The sequence below is a fragment of the Danio rerio genome, chromosome 21 (assembly GCF_052040795.2).
Source record: "Danio rerio strain M-AB ecotype USA chromosome 21, GRCz13ab, whole genome shotgun sequence".
Lineage (NCBI taxonomy): Eukaryota > Metazoa > Chordata > Actinopteri > Cypriniformes > Danionidae > Danio > Danio rerio.
This window is the reverse complement of record NC_141041.1, coordinates 49,380,478-49,400,219: the sequence shown is the minus strand read 5'-3', so window position 1 is coordinate 49,400,219 and position 19,742 is coordinate 49,380,478. Positions and strand designations below refer to the sequence as shown.

At 41.0% G+C, this 19,742-nt stretch overlaps 1 protein-coding gene across 1 annotated transcript; it reads left to right on the top strand.

The window, feature by feature from the left end:
• The first annotated feature begins 509 nt into the window (after window positions 1-509).
• On the top strand, window positions 510-19,639 carry oatx (organic anion transporter X). Its single transcript, XM_087301931.1, has 10 exons — window positions 510-987; window positions 5,362-5,465; window positions 6,837-6,991; window positions 7,176-7,344; window positions 8,682-8,805; window positions 9,119-9,234; window positions 10,721-10,935; window positions 12,433-12,541; window positions 14,712-14,918; window positions 17,892-19,639. Exons 1-10 carry the CDS (start codon window positions 607-609, stop codon window positions 18,013-18,015), a joined length of 1,704 nt encoding a protein of 567 aa, XP_087158057.1. The 5' UTR covers window positions 510-606; the 3' UTR covers window positions 18,016-19,639.
• The last annotated feature ends 103 nt before the right edge of the window (window positions 19,640-19,742 follow it).

Below are 19,742 nucleotides of genomic sequence, written 5' to 3'. Positions count from 1 at the left end.
GCATGTAAAAGCAAATGTCTCAAAACTTTTGTCAAGTTTTCCACTGCTTTGCAAAGCCATGGAAAGGTTAAGATTTTATGCTTGCAGAGGAAAAAAACAAAGAACACTTAGAATGGTTGAAAATAGGTAACTGGGTTGCAAAAGTCACACATTTAGTCAGAAAAAGTTTTTTTGGCTTCAATGAAACAAGTTGCTACTTCAAACACTATTAAATAAGGTTGCCAAATATTATTAAAGCGCACATAACATTGTCTTATTCATATAGTCGTTGGCTTAATTTGTCAATGGGTTTCTACAAGGTCATTCGTCCTGCACAAGCTCTTTATGAAAATTCCAGTGCGGGGCATTTTAATCAGATTAAAATTTCATTATTGTGCTCTGTGTGTGTGTCATGGAGGGGGTGACTTTCTGGTCCCTTCAACTGTTTGTACAGTTTTGTTTGGAATAATGATAGCGATCAGAAATCAGAAGTTTTTTTTGGCAAACTTTAACCCCAAAATTGATCATTCATTGTGCGTGTTTGTAAAGTCGAGAGTTCAGTCGTCCTGAGCTGTGTTCCTCTGCAAGGGATAACTCTTACAAATATACAGGGAATCTCGGGTCAGAATGGGCTTTGCGGATCTTTTGGATGAAGTCGGCGGGTTTGGACGCTTTCAGATGATTCACGTCACTCTGCTCTCCATCCCAGGTCTTCTAATGGCTAGCCAGAATTTACTGAATAACTTCACTGCTGGCGTGCCGGAGCATCATTGTCGCATACCCAATGTAACGACTGCAATGAATGACAGCACAACAACCCTCCTGCGTGCATTTATCCCGCTGGATTCCTCCTTAACGCTGTCCAAATGCTCCCGGTACAAAGATACTCAGTGGCATTTAATCACAGACAAACTGAGTCATGGAAATGCGACGGAACTGCAAACAGAGGGTTGTGCCGATGGCTGGACATACGACAAGTCTGAATTCATCTCATCTATTGTGTCAGAAGTAAGTCATTTTAGCTCTGCATTATGAAGACATCTTAATTAAACAACCCACCATTTATAGTGTAATAGTATTTGCTCATTTAATAGATGACATTGACTGTAAATATGCTAGTGAATAAGTTTCTTTTCTCTTTTTTGGATTCCATTGTGAGTATGGAGATCTGTGTTTCATTTTAATAACATTAATTGCTTTTGAGGCAGTTCAATTAAGGAAGGAAGGAATAATTGACGACCGGATGTTGACTTACTATATATATAATGGACATCAGAGCCTTGCACAACTCTTTTGACAGGCATGTGCTGAATCTAAAAACCCTTAGATATTTTTATTTAAATTTATAGCATTATTATTATTATATTTTTATTTTGGTAGAGGGCTAGGGAATACCCAGGGTTTTGCCAAAGGAATTGCCTACTTCTTACTTACTTAATAGTAAAAACACTGCCTCTTGCTCTGTGTCAAACTCAAATTCACTTATGAAGGGGTTTTTGACCAGCGAATGTGTGCAAATTTGCCATGTATATCATTAAAATAGTGGCATTACTTTAGGTAACACTATTTTGATGGTCCACTTGAGTATTAGTAGACTGTCTGCTTAATATCTGATCATTCATTTATTTTATTTTCGGCTTAGTCCCTTTATTAATTAGGGGTCGCCACAGCAGAATGAACCACCAACGTATCCAGCACATGTTTTAGGGATGCCCTTCCAGCTGCAACCCATCTCTGGAAAACATCCATACATACTCATTCACATCACATACAATTTAGCCAACCCATTTTACCTATAGCACATGTATTTGGACTGTAGGGGAAATACGCAAACGCAGGGAGAACATGCAAACTCCACACAGATACGCCAACTGACCCAGCCGAGGTTCGAACTAGCAACTTTCTTACTGTGAGGCGACAGCACTACCTACTGTGCAACCACGTCACCCTGACCTAAGTTTATGCAGTTTTTTTCTTTTTCGGCTTAGTCACTTTATCAATCCTGGGTCGCCACAGCGGAATGAACCGCCAACTTATCCAGCACGTTTTTACACAGCGGATGCCCTTCCAACACGGGGAGAACATGCAAACTCCACACGGAAACGCCAACTGACCCAGCCGAGGCTCGAACCAGCAACCGACTGACCTTCTTGCTGTGAGACGACAGCACTACCTACTGCTCCACTGCGTCGCCACCTAAGTTTATTTTATATATATTGGTAAAAGAGGCAGACAGACATAAAGGGTGACCAGTAACATTGATTTATTGAATAAAAAGGGAAAAAAACTAAAAAAGGGCAAGGTCACATGCTTTTAAAATGCATTTCATTCACAAAAATGCTCATTATAAAATAGTTAATGCATTTCCATTCTACACTTAAATGGGACACTAATGTTTATGTTCTCTTTTTTTATGAGGTGAATTTTAAGAAATATAAAACTTTATACTATTTTTCAGAAATATTGTTCATTCAATATTTGTCTAATTTTGTGTTAGGGTGTTTTCACACTAGCACTTTTGGTCCGCGCCCAGATTTGTTTGCTTGTGTGATTGTGTCTTCTGAACTCTAATGCGCACCTGTGAGCTTTACCCGAGTCTGCTTGAAAGACGTGGTCTGGGGTAGGGTTAACTTCTGATATGAATGCAATCGTACCAAATAACAGAAGAGAACCGCCAACTGCACAACAAACTTTAGTTTTCATAACGTTCATTTGTGTGTGTGTCTGTGAATCACCTACTGTGGTGACAAGCGGGACTGACCCAGTGCAAACATTGATAATGTCTGCTTGTCTCCACCAAAAACGACTTCTGCAGACATCGCCCTATGCTCTGAACATTTATACATGTTTTTGTGGCAGATAGATATAAGAGGCACTCTGCATTTTGGTTTTACATCTCCATTTTGGCGCTTTGCTTTCATGGCCATCACCTTACAACAGTTGTACACAAAACAGCAGCTTGATGACGCAAGCGTACCGGGGTTCAGAAGGAAAAAAAGACAGTGTAACACAAACCAGCTGAGGTGGAAAATTGAATTCGGTTTCAGTCCAAGCAATAGAAACCAAATGTGAAAGCATCCTTAGTGAGAACTTTGTCTTTGCTGAGGTAGTCTATCCACCTCACAGGTGTGGAATATCAAGATGCTAATTAGCATGATTATTGCACAGGTCTACCTTAGGCTGGGACTTGAGCTCCAAGTGTGCCGTACAAACCTCTTGGAGTTTTCATTTATTCAACTCTTGTATGCGACACAGAGTCCAAGCTATTGTGTTTCATGAATGTCTACATCGAAAATTCTGGTTTTACCTGGTCAACCAGGCTGGTTTTAGAGGGGTTTTGGCCACTTCCAGGCTGGTTACCAGCCATTTCCAGCCTGGTATTAGCTGGTCAGGCTGGGAGATGCTGGTTTTAGCTGGATTTAGCTGGTAATTTTCCAGCCTGACCAGCTAAGACCAGGCTGGAAATGGCTGGAAACCAGCCTGGAAGTGGCCAAAACCCCTCTAAAACCAGCCTGGTCAACCAGCTAAAACTAGTCAACCAGCCTAGGCTGGTTTAAGCTGGATTTTTTAGCAGGGTAAACCCAACCTCACAGTAACCTGTTGTCTTTTATTAACATCTACACCTACCCTAACTCTAAACCCAACCTCACAGTAACCTCTTGTGTTTTATTACCGTCTACAACTACAAAACCCACCCTAAACCCAACCTTCCAGTAACCTGTTGGGTTTTATTAACATGTACAACTACCTCAACACTATCCCAACCTTAAAGTAACCTGTTGAGTTGTATTAATATGTACAACTACCCCAATACTATCCCAACCTTAAAGTAACCTGTTGTGTTTGATGAATGTCTACACCTACCCCAACTCTAAACCCAACCTCACAGTAACCTGTTGAGTTTTATTAACGTCTACAACTCCAAATCCCACCCAAAACCCAACCTTCCAGTAACCTGTTGAGTTTTATTAACGTCTACAACTCCAAAACCCAACCTCCCAGTAACCTGTTGAGTTTTATTAACGTCTACAACTCCAAAACCCAACCTCCCAGTAACCTGTTGAGTTTTATTAACGTCTACAACTACAAAACCCACCCAAAACCCAGCCTCACAGTAACCTGTTGAGTTTTTTTAACGTCTACAACTCCAAAACCCACCCTAAACCCAACCTCCCAGTAACCTGTTGAGTTTTTTTAACGTCTACAACTCCAACACCCACCCAAAACCCAACCTCCCAGTAACCTGTTGGGTTTCATTAACATGTACAGCTACCCCAACACTATGCCAACCTCAAAGTAACCTGTTGTGTTTTATGAATGTCTACACCTATTTCTCTACCATAAGCTGTCTTTAAAGGTATTTCAGAAAATTTGGCAGTACATCCAAACTGCCTCACAACCGCATACCATGTCTAACAACACCACCCAAGAACCTCCAAATTCAGCATCTTCACCTCCAAGAACATTTGAGATCAGCCACCCTGCAACAGTTGGTTTGCAAAACCAAAGTATTTCTGCACAAAATGTCTGAAACCATCTCATGGATGTTCATCTGCATGCTTGCCATCTTCACTGGGGTCTTGACCTGACTGAATGTTGTCGTCTTGACCCACTTGATTGGATAGATGGCAGACAACAAGCATGGCATTGTGTGGGTGAGAGATTTGCTGATATCAACATGTGAATCGAGTAGCCCATGGTGATAGTGGGGTTATGGGATGGGCAGGCATCTGTTATGGACAACGATCACAGCTGCATGTTATTGATGGCAGACACCAGGACAAGATTCAGATGCCCATTGCTGTGCCATCCGTTAACAAACATCACCTCATGTTGCAAGAACCTGTAATTCCTGTAAGATCAGTTCTTGCCTGACCAGCATACTCACTGAACATGTCACCCATTGAGCATGTTTGGGATGCTCTGGATCAATATATACAACAGTTCCAGTTCCTGTCAATATCTAACAACTTTGCAAAGCCATTGAAGAGTATTGGTCCAACATTCCACAGGCCACAATCAATAACCTGATCGACTCAATGGGAAGGAGATGTGCTACACTGCATGAGGCAAATGATGGTCACACCAGATAATTGTTGGGTTTGCATAACTGAGGTTGATTGTTGGTTGTTGGGTTTACACAACTGCTTTCAACACAAGAAACAAGCATGCATTGATCTTCTTTCTGCGTAAGAAATCAAAGGTGCAGGAGAAGAAACCGTAGAAGTATAATGTCCAGAAATATAATTTTTGACAAACAGGTCATGAAAACTTTTGTTAGTAGAAAAATATCTGAGTCATGATCTAAACCACACTGTCCAGCACAACTAGTAAATGTCAAGTGTGAACTTTAAAAATTAATTGTTTTAATTTTTATTTTAGTGGGACTTGGTTTGTACCCTTCGTCCACTCAAACAAATGAGCCAGACCATTTACATGGGAGGAGTGTTGACAGGTGCCATTATATTTGGAGGGTTATCAGACAGGTAAGTCATCCCAAACTATGTTTTTGCAACATCTTTGTACAACACATAATTCAGATTAGTCCTTTTGGACCACAGTACGTTTAGTAAACTGATAGTATGATCATTGCCCTGCTGAAAAATCCAGCTTAAACCAGCCTAGGATGGTTGGCTGGTTTTAGCTGGTTGACCAGACTGGTTGTAGAGGGGTTTTGGCCACTTCCAGGCTGGTTTTAGCTGGACAGACTGGGAGCTCAGCCAAAACCAGCTGACCAGGATGGTCAAACTGGTTTTAGATGGTTTTAGCGGGTCACTTTCCAGCCTGGAATAGAAACCAGCCTGGAAGTGGGCAAAACCCCTCTACAACCAGGCTGGTTGACCAGTTAAAACCAGCCAACCATCCTAGGCTGGTTTAAGCTGGATTTTGGGAAGGATTTTGGGCTCAGGTTGTGGGAAAGGAAAGCATAAGAATACACGTCCTGCAATCAGACTGAAGTTGGCAAACCCCAGTTACTGCTGTAGTGCCTTAAATGAGTCGGAAGTTGGCCACTGAACAACGACCCATAATGTACAGGGATCTGTAAAGTGTATATGTAGGGATTTGTAGATATGTTTATATCTGTAGGCATTTGCCTTCTTGAGTAAGTCCCATCAGGAAAGTTCTTGTGTCTCTGGTGCTGGGCTAATTATGGAAGTCCAACTCAAGATATAGAAACTGTTGCTTTGGCCCCCTGACTATTCATGAACTGACCACTCAGTTTACAAATATAGACACAGGCAAAACTGATTCCATATCATTGACACCATGGTGTAGTATTATTTTCCCGTTCAGGTTTACATGTGTATCTAATAGACTAGGGGTGCCCAAACTTGGTCCTGGAGGGCTGGTCGGTATCCTGCTCTAACTTGGCTCAGCACACCTGTCAGGACAATTCTAGCAAGCCAACTAAGAGCTTGATTTGCTAGCCCATGTGTGTCTGATTGGGGTTGGGTCTAAACCATAGGTCTTAAACTCGATTCCTGGAGGTGCTGGAACTCAAAAAAGTCTTGAACACCTTGATAAGTTGCATCAGCTGTGTTTGATTAGGTTTAGAGCTACATCTAAACTATGCAGGACTCTGGTCACCCAGGACCAATTTTGGGCACCCCTGTTGTAGACTTTTTGTCATTTTAAACTTCAACACATTCTATATCTTAGGGTCTTATTCTTTCTTTTGAACTTGCATTCATTGCTGAAATGTAGGTATTAAAGCTTCCTTGCTCTTCTGATTGGCATTGGAATAATCTGTACTGCGAACCACAATCATAATGACTTGCAAAAACCTTGCCGTACTATTTCCAACTGGTGAAGGACATTTCAGAGTCTGTTAATTGTGTTTTTGTATTCTCATGTAGGTTTGGCCGAAAGGCCTTGTTGATTTGGTCATATTTCCAGCTCGCACTCTTGGGCTCATTCACAGCTCTCGCTCCGTCTTATGTGGTCTACTGCATCTTCAGATTCCTGACAGGAATGTCAGTTTCTGGAGTCATTCTCAATGCTGTCTCCCTCAGTGAGTGTCCTACTTCACCGTTATTTAACATAGGATTGTGATAAACTGCAGAACATTGGAAGTTATTGAACTGATCTGAATCAACATTAAAGTAAACTGATCTGAATAATGACGTCCTGCAGAGCTGTTCTATATCAGAGATTAAAGTTTAAATAAAGGTGACCTGAATTGTTTGTTTTGTCAGAGGTGGAGTGGATTCCCACTAAGACTCGGACTCTGGTGGGCACCTTATCATCTTTCTTCTTCACATTCGGTCAGATGGTTCTAGCTGGAGTGGCATACAGTCTAAGGGACTGGCGCAAAATACAAATGGCCGTCTGCCTTCCGTTTTTCATCTTCTTCATGTACAGCTGGTGAGGAATTCTTCAAATGACTCTTCATTCTTTTGAAAGTAATTGTTTCTGCAGGGCTCGAAATTGCGACCATTTTGATCGCATATGCGCCCGAAATTTTATCTATGCGACCTTAAAATATATTTGGGAGCATTTCTGCGAGTGCTTAAAATTGTTGTGTGCGACCAGTTTTTACTGCAAAATGTTCACCACATGCGCTGATTCGGGAGACATTCTCGCAGAATGCATCTCTGAGCTCTTTGTCTACGCTTGAAACGTGAAACGCAGCGCTCAGGAGTGGTTTAAAACAGTTGTCATGTCAACTTGCTGCAGTAAACAAATCCAAGTCCGTAATGCTTGCCCCGCCTTCGCGCTCTTCTTATTGGCCCACCACTGCTCTAGCACTGAACGCGAATGATTGGTTAATATCAGCTGTCAATTACATTCGCATTCTGGCTTCGGATGACAGAGAGAGCTACTACCGCGAAAAATAGTAAAGCGCTGAAGAGGAGAATGAAGATAACACTGACAGATTTAGTTTTAGAAACCATCTAGTTACAAATAATGACACATTTTACTAGTGATCATGGGCTGAATGTTAATCCACCATCTACACTTTTCCAAGAGTAGAAGACTTCCATTGGCTTCAAGTTTGCTATGAAAAGTCTGTGGGAAGGAATTTATTAGGTAACTGTTTGCCACATCTAGCACGAGAGCTTCTGTTTAATCCTTCATGCCATGCAAGGGGCAGCTATATGTTAAATTGAACACCACGTACACCATCGCAAACGGGCTTACACTGAGTAAACTAACATCGCTACTCCTAAAAAAAAATAGTATTGCTATTAACATGTATGCATATAATAAGGTACAGTATGTGTCAAAATCATCAGTGCAATATCAGACAGCACTTGTGAGAACAGCACAGTTATATCGTTAACAGATTCATTCAAGCAGTGCGTGCTGCGCCGGTGAGCGCTCCGTGTATGCTTTGGTTACTCAGTTATGGTATAAAAATGTATTTTCTCGTGGTAACGGGATTTCGTTGAGACATATTTTCCTCACGCTTGCATATATGTATTAATTTTTTTTTTGCTTGGTAGTTTGATTAGTGTTGATTTCAAATACAATAAATATGTTTGTATAAAACTTGTAGTAACGGTGCTCATAATTGGTGGGTGCCACTAAATTTTTAAAGTTAGGAGCACCGGTGCTACCAAGCAAAAAGGTTCATTTCGAGCCCTGTTTCTGCATTTCTAAAAGTGTCAAAGTTTAAAACGTCCATGAGATAATTAGGTGGATTCAAACAAAGGCATTGCAAAGATTTAAAGTTAACTGCAGTAATGTTTCTGTCACAGGTGGTTCTCTGAATCGGCCCGCTGGCTGGTGTTGAATGGTCGATCTGAAGAGGCGCTGAAGCTTCTCCACCGCGTAGCTAAAATTAACGGCAAGCCTGAGATGACAGAGAAGATCACTTTAGAGGTTTCACATCAATTCATGTCTGTTATTGACAACATGTTTATAAAGTTTGGGGTCAGATTCCTAAAATTATCTTTGTTCTCATGATAGCAAAGCCAAAATATCAGTATCACTAACCCATTTTTTCCTGATGCAATCTCACAGCTATTAGCAACTTTTAGATTTAGTGTCATTCATATTCATTCCACCAATGATGGGTTGGGCTAGGGATGGGGTTTGCACCCATGCTAAAAAAAACATTATAAATAAATAAGCACTGACCCCAAGCTTGGCGTGAATGGTGGTGAATGTGCTTGATGTGTGTGCTGATGTTTAGGAGCTGGAGTCCCACATGCAGAAAGAGGTTCAGTCCAGTAAGAGCATATACACTGTGTTTGACCTCCTGAGAACACCAACCATGAGGAAGATCTCCATGTGCCTTATGGTCGTCTGGTGAGAATACGTTTGTACTGTTTAAGTAAAATCTAACATGAAGTTTTAATAAGCGAGTTATTAAATTATTAATTAAAAATAAACATCGAGCCTGAAATTATTCATACCCCATCACAAGATCTGACTTAAGGTTATTGTTCAAATGTAAATAAGAGCTGAGAAATAGGTTTGTTTTCACAATGATGCCTCTTAGTGATGGGTCGTTCATAAACGATTCGTTCATTTTGAACGAATCTTCAATATGACTCGGGAACTACGAGTCCTCTCAGGGGGTGATTCGTTCATCCGCGCGTGCGCACATTTGTGCAGGTGGTATGGTTAATTTCAAGTCTTCATCACATTTGTAGAAGCCAATCATATGCGTTTAGAGCTGGAAAAAGAATTGGTCCGCTCACCTCTCGAGTCCCCTATCGGGTCTGAGTCACTCCTTTCTCACGGGCCAATCATACGCGTTTAGAGCCGGAAAAAGAATTGAACCGTTCATCTCTCGAGTCCTCGGATTTGAGTCATTCTGTCACGTGATGAACGAACGATCATGGCTCCTATCGGCTTAGACTGTGCATTGGTTAAGATTATATGTGACTGTCAGTGTAACATGAACGAACCCCTGACATTTGAAGACATGAAGAGGTGAGCTGAGCGAAGAGACAAGCTTCATAGACAAAAGAGCAGGTAAACACTGAATCATTATTTTTTTTATTTCTTATAGTATTCTATTTATGACTTATTTGTCTTGCAATCAATCTTTTGGGCTAGTTGTAGATGTGTTTGGAAGCAATTTTAATAATATTTTGGCAAATTGAACCAAATGAACAAAAAATTACTTAAAAATTACTTAAGATTCATTCATTTTGATGAACAATACTCAAAGATCCGAGTCAGTAAAATGATCCGAACTTCCCATTTTGGAAGAAGCCTGTGCCATTTCTGGTCAAAAATAAAACATGCTGGTTGAATAAAAGTAACTTCAAGAGGTTTAAATCATTCAGGCTTGACTGCACTATATGTCAATAATTTTAAAAAGCAGATTGCAGCAAATTTTGTCAGAACTTCTAAAAGCTAAGATCAAAAATCCTAGAACTGCCCCTACAGTACTGCATGTTGAATAAATAATCAATGTGAACCTCTTCATTTACTGTTGCAAACTGACAACAGGCCAGTTCAATTTGAGCCATTTCAGTGCAACTCCATTAATGCCTAAGAGCCTATCTAAAAGCATATATAAATATGGTCAATAGTGTTAAAGGCAGCAACAAAAATATAACAATACGAGCCTTTAAAATGGTTCAAACCCAGATGAAACATAACGTTTCTTCGCAAAAAGAAGAATTTTCTATATTCTTATTATAATATGACATGATTCATGAGTCCTGACAGAATCCCCAAAAATCTATGTGGTTGTTATAGCTCTAGTGTTTCGTATAACTCTGTATTAACAGTAACTAGCTAAAATCAATAATTGAAGTCTCAGTTCTCTTTTTAACAGGTTTTCAACTAGCTTTGCATATTACGGTCTGGCTATGGACCTGCAGAAGTTCGGGGTGAACATCTATCTGATGCAGGTGATCTTCGGGGCGGTGGATTTTCCTGCTAAACTCGTGGCTCTTCTGATGCTGAGCTTTCTGGGCCGACGCTTGACTCAAGGCGCATGTCTCCTGGTGTCAGCATCTATAATATTTGCTAACATCTTTGTCCCTGAAGGTTAGATTATTACTTAATGATTCCACTGACGATACAACTATCTGTGATGATAGACTTGGGCTAAATGTCAGCCTGCAGTGTATTGAATTTTCGGATTTATAATGCTTTTGAATTGCGTTGTGGAGGCTTAAACTTTTCTGTGACCACTTTTGATGTTTTGATGCATTGGATTTAACGTCACTCAAATGAACAAGTGCCTTAAAGGGTCACGAAACACCAATACACATTTTTTGAGCTGTTGACAGTCGTATATGTGTCCCACACTGCTAAAAACACTATTAGGACACCTATATTTCACTAAAAAGTGTAAATTGGTAGTTTTTGCGTTATTTCGAGCAAATTCGTACTTCCGGTTTGAAACGAATTTTTGAAGCTGCGTCACGGTCATGAGATCATAGCGTGTATTCCAGCATGTAGACTGGGCGACTGTACCTGGGTGTAACGTATTACGACTCAGAGTGTGCTGCATTAATGCATGAGTAAAGCTTGGTTCAAACCAATCAGCGCGCTCCATTGTGCAACTTCATTAATGTTACAGTGTTCAGACGGCAGAGAGACGCCACGTTGTGTTGGCAAAACAAGCGTTCAGTGTTGCTTTCCTAATTTGCTGAAGTGAAGTTTTGTTTTTATTTTCTGTCTGTGAGAGCGCAGCTGGAATCACACGTGGATTACAGTGTATGTGACGCGACACCAAAAACTTACGTGTCTAAGGAACATTGTTTACCCGAGACCTTTTCTCTTCTTTAAATGGAGATCCGGATTCGCTGCTCGTCTCCTCTTAATAAAGACAGGGTTCTAGTTGCTAATGATTGTCCTGTCTCTACAGATTTGGTAAGTGACCAGTGCTCTTTGTTTATTCCGTTTGTTCATATCAAACTAACTATTGGACCGAGTGTAAACATTTTAGCACCACAACCAAACTATTACCGTCGAGTAGGATTTTCACCGCATTTAGTGACCGGAATAACGCACGCGGCTTTCTGACGCTACCTGCTGTGTGCATCTAAGTTTCCGGGAAATGCTGAGGTTTTTTTTCTCTTATTCGCCGTGCGGTATCAAACATTGCATGAAAAATACACGCTTAGAGCAGTTCCTCGAATCAAATATCTCGTTTGTCGCGAGGGGCATGAATGAATTCCCTGAATGAAAGAGCCAAACTGCAGTTAAAGTCCACCATTTAATAATTTGTCAAATAATTCGACTACAGATGTCCATATAAACACAGTCACTTCTCCCCTGTGTGTGTGTGTGTTTTGACTCTAACACTCAGGTCAAATAGACACTCCCACACCATCCCTCTTTTGCTCCTCCGACACTCCCCCTTAAACAGAGCTGGACACGCCCACTTTTCTGGCTTCTTCCAAAGTAGAGGTGTGAAAACACCCTGCTGAAAAGAGGGGGTTTCATGGCCCTTTAAATAAAGATTTATTCATTTTGCCGAATGAGGGTCAGTAAAAGTATCTGACCTTCCTATCACTGACCTGTTTGTCATTGCAGATATGCAGGTCACAAGGACAGCACTGGCCGTTCTTGGAAAGGGATTCACATCCGCCTCCTTCACCTGTGTCTACTTGTTTACTGGAGAGCTTTACCCTACTGTCATCAGGTCAGAATACACAAACTTTAGAAGACGTTAGCTGCGTCCCAAATCGCATACTTATGCACTATTCTACGCCATTTTGTAGTATAAATAGTGTAAAGAGTGTTTACACTGAAAACTCTAAAAATATTAAGTTCACTTTGTGTTTTCCCAACACAAATCGATTGAGTTAACACTTTTAACAAATTTATGTGGATTGAACATAAAAAATTAAGTTGTTCCAATTAAATATCAAGGATTGTGTTGATTCAGCTCATTAGAATCAAGTAGTCTGGACAAGTTAAGAAATTTTCTTTTTTTTTGAGTGTAGGTGCAGAATATGGATCATAAGTGCCCACGATTTACAGTTTGTGATCATATCTCTGTTCTGTTGATATGTGATCCAAACATTCGTAGCTAGAAACAGACGGGAATATGATTGTGCTGCCTGAAGATCAGAGTGTAGCTGCCATTATGGCCCGTTGTTTTTTGCCTGCCAGGTCTCTGCACATGTCACATTACTGAAAACTATCAATGTAAAGCATTTTCACACCACCAGAGGGTGCTCAAGGTATTCATGCTCTCGAGTCAGCCACCATAGGACATGGTGCTGATAACACACCAGTTTTCTTAACAATGCGTCATCAATTCAGTTGTGAAATACAGCGCTATCACCCATTATCCCTGACAGCAAACCATTGTGGTCATTCCTGTTTTTCAGTACTTCATTAAGCCGCATTCACACAGAGTTGAGACATTTACAGTAACATCTAGTACTCATGCTTGTCATGCCTCAAGCTCGTCTTCAGAAAAGCTTTTTTATTGTTTAAGTGACAAAGAAAAGGAAGTGGCCCAGATCTTCCTCGTTCTAATTCTAATGTACATCTGTAAGGAAGAACAATAGGTGGTGACTAGGCATCAGGTGGTGACAACATTTTAAGTGTTGCACTCAATAAACGAGGTGAATCTGAAAGTTAACTTGGAGTTAAAAAGTGGAGAAACAAGATTTGAGGTCGTGAAATCAAACTGAAAGGTTGTTGCCAAATGCAAGACTATTTTTAAGCATCTTTCAGCTCAGTTTTTGTTCCGGTTTTTAAACTTTTGACATGCAGTTGAAGTCAGAATTATGAGCCCTCCTGAATTATTAGCCCCCTGTACATTTTTCTCCCCAATATCTGTTTAACAGAGAGATTTTTGTAACACATTTCTAAACATAATTAATTTCTAATGAGTGATTTCAATCAAATGTACACACAGACTTTACACTACCTGACAATATCTTGTTGCCTATCCAAGGTTTAGGAACAAGAAATATTAAGTTGACTTCTAGTTGATCATTTAATATCAGAAGTGGCTTATATGAAAGGCAAAGGCTTCTTGATTACGCTTATTGACCAAAATAAAATATGATCATGCCTTGCTTTTGAATGATTTAATTAGGACAGTGCGGTCTGACTCTGCTTAGACTAAAGTCTCATCACTGAACAGAAATAATGTCCAGTATAGAATATAAAGTCCTGCTGCAGTGGAGACAGAATGAATATTGTGTCTGACTCCATCATGAGCTTGGAGGACTGCATCCATACATCTCTGACATGACTCAAATCACTGATTAATAAAGTCATCTGGAATACCAAAGAAATCCGTGCAGGACTCCCAGAGTTCATCAAGAGTCTTTGTGTTCATTTTCAATGCCTCCTCCTTTATCTTACCCTAGACATCTCAATAATGTTCATGTCTGATGACTGGGCTGGCCAATCCTGGAGCAGCTTGACCTTCTTTGCTTTCAGGAGCTTTGATGTGGAGGCTGAAGTATGAGCAGGAGCGCTATCCTGCTGGAGAATTGTCCCTCTCCTGTGGTTTGTAATGTAATGGGCAGCACAAATGTCTTGACACCTCAGGCTGTTAATGTTGCAGATCTCTCGCACGCCCCCATACTGAATGAACCCTAAACCATGAGTTTTCCTTCACCAAATTTGACTGATTTATGTAAGGATCTTGGGTCCATGCTGGTTCCAGTAGGTCTTCTGGAGTATTTGTGATGCTTGTTTTTTTTCACTGTGAGCTGATTGGATGAAGTAATTTAAATAATTGAATTTAATTCAGAAAGATCAGGAAAAAGGGTTTCAAAAGGGCTAAATGTCCCAAAATGTAGTTTGACTTTGCTTTTCCTCTGGTCTTTATGTTTGTCCCACAGGCAGACTGGTATGGGCTTTGTCTCTACCATGTCCAGAATAGGATCCATGGCTGCACCTGCTGTTCTGATCTTGGACGATATCCTGCCAGCTCTGCCTAGCATAGTATACGGAGGATCAGCTGTCATCGCTGGTTTAATAGCATTTTTGCTCCCTGAAACGCTCAACATCCCCCTGCCCGACACCATTGATGACGTGGAGGAGAAATGGTAAAAATAAAATCTCTTTTAACAGGATACTTCACCCAAAAATGAAAATTATGTCATTAATTTAGGCCGTACTCACACTATGTACAGTTGCCTTGAACCAGGCCAAAGCACGCTTGTCCCCCCTCCCTTCTCCCTCTGACGACCTGCACTCAGGGTGTACTCACATGCTATCCGAAACCGTGCCCAGGCCCGTTTCCCGGATCGTTTGAGAAGTGTGAGTGCGCTGAATCGGGCTCAAGCACGGTTCACTTGGCTGGCCCTGGCCTGGTTTGAAGAGGTGAGCGCAGTTGGCTTGGGCTTTTTTCACGGTACGCTTGTGTGTGAGTGTAAACCCTGCTGAAAAATGCAGCTTAAACCAGCCTAGGCTGGTTAGCTGGTTTTAGCTGGTCGACCAGGCTGGTTTTAGAGGGGTTTTGGCCACTTCCAGGCTGGTTTCCAGCCATTTCCAGCCTGGCCTTAGCTGGTAAGGCTGGGAGATGACCAGCTAAAACCAGCTTGACCAGCCTAGCCAGGCTGGGAGCCCAGCCAAAACCAGCTATATCCAGCTTAAACCAGGCTGGTCAAGCTTGTTTTAGCTGGATTTGGCTGGTCATTTTCCAGCCTCACCAGTTAAGACCAGGCTGGAAATGGTTGGAAACCAGCCTGGAAGTGGCCAAAACCCCTCTAAAACCAGCCTGGTTGACCACCTAAAACCAGCCAACCAGCCTAGGCTGGTTTAAGCTGGATTTTTCAGTAGGGAAATGCGCCAAAGCCCGAAGCTAAAGTGAGATGGGACTTTTAATGGACTGTTTCATATGGATTCATTAATCACTCTTATTGTTCAGTGAACGCAAACTGCCGTAGATTATTAAATACGCAAACCCCTCACTGCACGACAGCTGCACCTTCAGCAAACCTCCTAATTCCTGCAGCACGAGGGCTTTATGATTGTTTATAAGCGTCAAAAGTTGCGGATCTGTTCGGCGAAATATTTGACTGCGTGTCATCGCGTATCAAACGACTGAAACGATATAACTAAAGAAATCTCCACTGTGCTGAGCAAGAGCGCTTCTCTACTGAACAGCGCAGCATCGATGACGTAAGCGTGCCTAGGCCCGAATGTAATGCGAGTGCTGGCCGTCGGGGGAGACGGGAGGGGGGACAAGCGTGCTTTGGCCTGGTTCAAGGCAACTGTAGTGTGAGTATGGCCTCATATTACATTCGGGCCTGGGCATGATTACGTCATCGATGATGCGCTGTTCAGTAAGGGTGCTTACACACCTGCCTTATTTAGTTCAATTGAATCGCACTAGAGTTCGTTTCCCCTTTTGGTACGGTTCGTTTGGGCAGGTGAGAATGCAGCAATCGTACTCGAGTGCGCACCAAAAGCGGACCAAATACGCTTTCAAACGAACACTGGAGCGGTTCGTTTGTGGTGAGAATATGATGCGTACTAAAACAGGTCCAACTGCAAAAAGTGCTGCGCGTTTTTGACTAATTCAGCTGCCGTAGGCCGATGCGCTGTGCATTATGGGATATGGAGGAAAAATATTTGTTGACAGCGCTTTACCAAGAGAGAGAGAGAGAGAGGGGAAACATTACCTGATGGATCGTTGTTAATATTTCCGCAAGATGAGCATGTCGCAGTTTAGTTAAATTAATTCACGGCTCCTCCTGAAGTGACGAGCGATGCATTAAACACTGTTTTCCAGCCGCGGCCGCGCTTCATTTTCGTAACGTGTAGTTTGTCTAAAGCAGGGATACAATCAGCCAGCGCAGTCGTCCCTCCAGAGTAAAAGGTTTTGTTTACCTGCGGGAGTTCACTGGCATTTTCCCGCACGTGAATTCTGACCAATCAATGAGCAGTTTAGGAAATATGTTCAACAACATCTGGCCAATGAGAGATGTGGATTTTGTCAGATGACTGCATTTTGGTTCGTTTCAACTGGTTCGGACCAAAGCCAGCAGTGTGGTGTGAAAACAACCCAAAGACGGAAAATGCAACAATGTATCCTTGGTGCGGACCAAATGAAGCGAACTACAGATGTGAAAGCACCCTAAGAAGCACTCTCACTCAGCACAGTGGAGGTTTCTTTAGTTATATCACTTTAGTGGTTTGATATGCGGTGACACGCGGTCAAATATTTCGCTGAACAGATCCGCCACTTTTGACACTCATAAACAACCATAAAGCCCTCGTGCTGCAGGAATTAGGAGGTTTGCTGAAGGTGCAGCTGTCATGCAGTGAGGGGTTTGCGTCTTTAATAAACTACGACTGATTGTGTTCATTGAACAGCAAGAATGATTAATAAACACATATGAAACAGCCCCTTAAAAGTCACGTCTCGTCTTCAGTTTCGGGCTCAGGCTCGCTTTGCACAAGCGTACCGCACCAAAGCCCAAGTGAACCGCACTCAGGCCCACCTCTTCCAACCCAGCCAGGGCCGGCCAAGTGAACCGTGCCTGAGCCCGATTTAGGGCACTCACACTTCTCAAACGATCCAGTAAACAGACTTGGGCATAGTTCGGATAGCGTAGTGTGAGTAGGCCCTTACTCACACATGTTGCTCTAAATCATAGTCATTCATGTTTAACATTTAAAGGCACAATATGTAAGAATCTATCGTTAAAATATCCAAAAACCACTAGAACAGTGATATATATTTTGCTGATTTATATTCTTACTTTATCCCAAATGATTGCAAGAATGTTCAAATGCAGAGAAATATGACATTTTAACTAGTTTTCAAAGCATGTGCTGTAAATTCATGCTAATTCAAATTAAATTAAATTAATCCCCTCAATAAACAAACAAACTGTAATCCGTACCCTGGGTAATGTTGGGTTGGTGTTGAATCAAAGTGGAGTTGGGGATTTCCCTGAGGACACAATTAAGGGAAGTTTGTGAGTGCACTTCAAGTGGAATGGAGCACTCTATAGGAATTGATTTGTGAAGTCTGTTTGACACCGTACTGTTCAATTTGACTTGTACAGGGAAAAGAAAAACAACACTGCTGAGGATCTGGCCTTACAGGACGTCAAACAGGTTGGAGGAGCACATGAGGAGAACAACTCTACTCCAGCTGCTGAAGCAAATCCAGTTCTCCTCAACTCATAGTTATTATATCAAACAGAGCTACAACACTGGACCATGCCTTTTGTTTTTAATTCCCAAAGCAATTACTAATCTGGTAAATGCATTATGTTGTACAATGCATAATGCACTGCACATATCATCCATGCAATTTATTTCATAAGTTATATAAGGATGATCTTAAATTTAGCTTATTTTTATTATGCTGAAAAATCCCGGTGAATGGACCTTGAGTTAAGTGCATGATTGCAGAAATCGGTCTTGTTAAGATTTAACATGCATTCAGGTAAGACGTCTTTTAAAAGGTTATTATCATACACTGTAATGAAGCTTATGCAATCACTTAATGTGAAACACTAGTAACACTTTTGTTTAGGTACCAAATCTAAACCCAACTATTACACCACCCCTATTTACAAGATGAGAAATAAGTCTCTGATGTCTCTAGAGTGTGTATGTGAAGTTTAAGCTCAGAATAGCAAGCAAATAATGTTTTATTACTCTGTGAAATTGCCCCTGGTAGGCTTTGATCCTAACTATGGCGTTTTGGTGACTGTCGCTTTAAATTCAAATGAGATTGTGCTGTGTTCAGACGAGGGCGGAGCTACAAATGCCTGTGAGTCAACATAGTGGCAGATTCAAAACTCTAATGGACAGTTGGCTGCTTCTCACTCAGGGCTGTCTATGCTAATGAGAGAGATGGTCACTAGTAGTGGGCGGGGCTTTCCCCCTCTGATGCCACATACAAAGGGAGAATGTCAATCAAAGTGTTTTTATCAAGTGTGGTTATAAACAACTCAATTAATACATATGTACAATAAGAAGCTGCTTATTTTCACACACTGTAGCCACACAACTGTCTTAAAATCGATTTTTGCATAATAGGTGCCCTTTAAAATAAAGCAGAATCACAACATTAATCAGTATGACATTTAAAATTTAAATAGATTTCGGTTTACAAGTTTAAGTTCATTAACATTAGTTAGGTATCATCAACATTTTATAAAGTGTATATTGTAAGTTGGTGTTAATTTAAACCATTGTTCATTATTAATTCATGCTTATTGATAACGAATTAGAGTCTTCATAAACGAATATGCATTTGTTAGCTATGCATGTCTATTATAATGTTTTATAATCATTGTTCATTTTGGTGTGTGATATAACAACGCAATCTCACGGCAATTCGTAACCTTTTGATTTAGTGGCTAATTCGTATGAATTCGTACAATCTAATTCGTACAATTTAGTACGATTTGCTCATCACCCAGTGACGGTTGGGGTTAGGAGTGGGGTTGGGTGCCACGCCTCCTTTCTTAAAGTCGTACATTTTCATGCAACTGAACTCGTACGAACTAGACACTAAACTGACAAAACGTAAAATACTTACGTTTCCTCGTAGTATCAGGCTGGATATAACGCCAATGTGTTAGATAATGCTAATATATGAAACTGATTAAATATAAGTGTAGGTCAACGTTCCGATCCCCTTTTTTACCTTCCCAATAGTGATTACGATTACTAAACCAATACCTGAGTGTGTATCTGTAGAAACAGTTGTGTTAGTACTACTAGCCCTGTATAAATTGACCGAATTAAATTATGGTGTGCTTCAGGCTTATCCATTAATAAAACATGAACAAATACATACAGTGAACTGGAGTATTTTTTTTATTTGATAAATTTTTATTGTCAGACATTCAGCACTAATATTATTTACTGTACTTTACTGAAACAAGTTCAGCTACAAA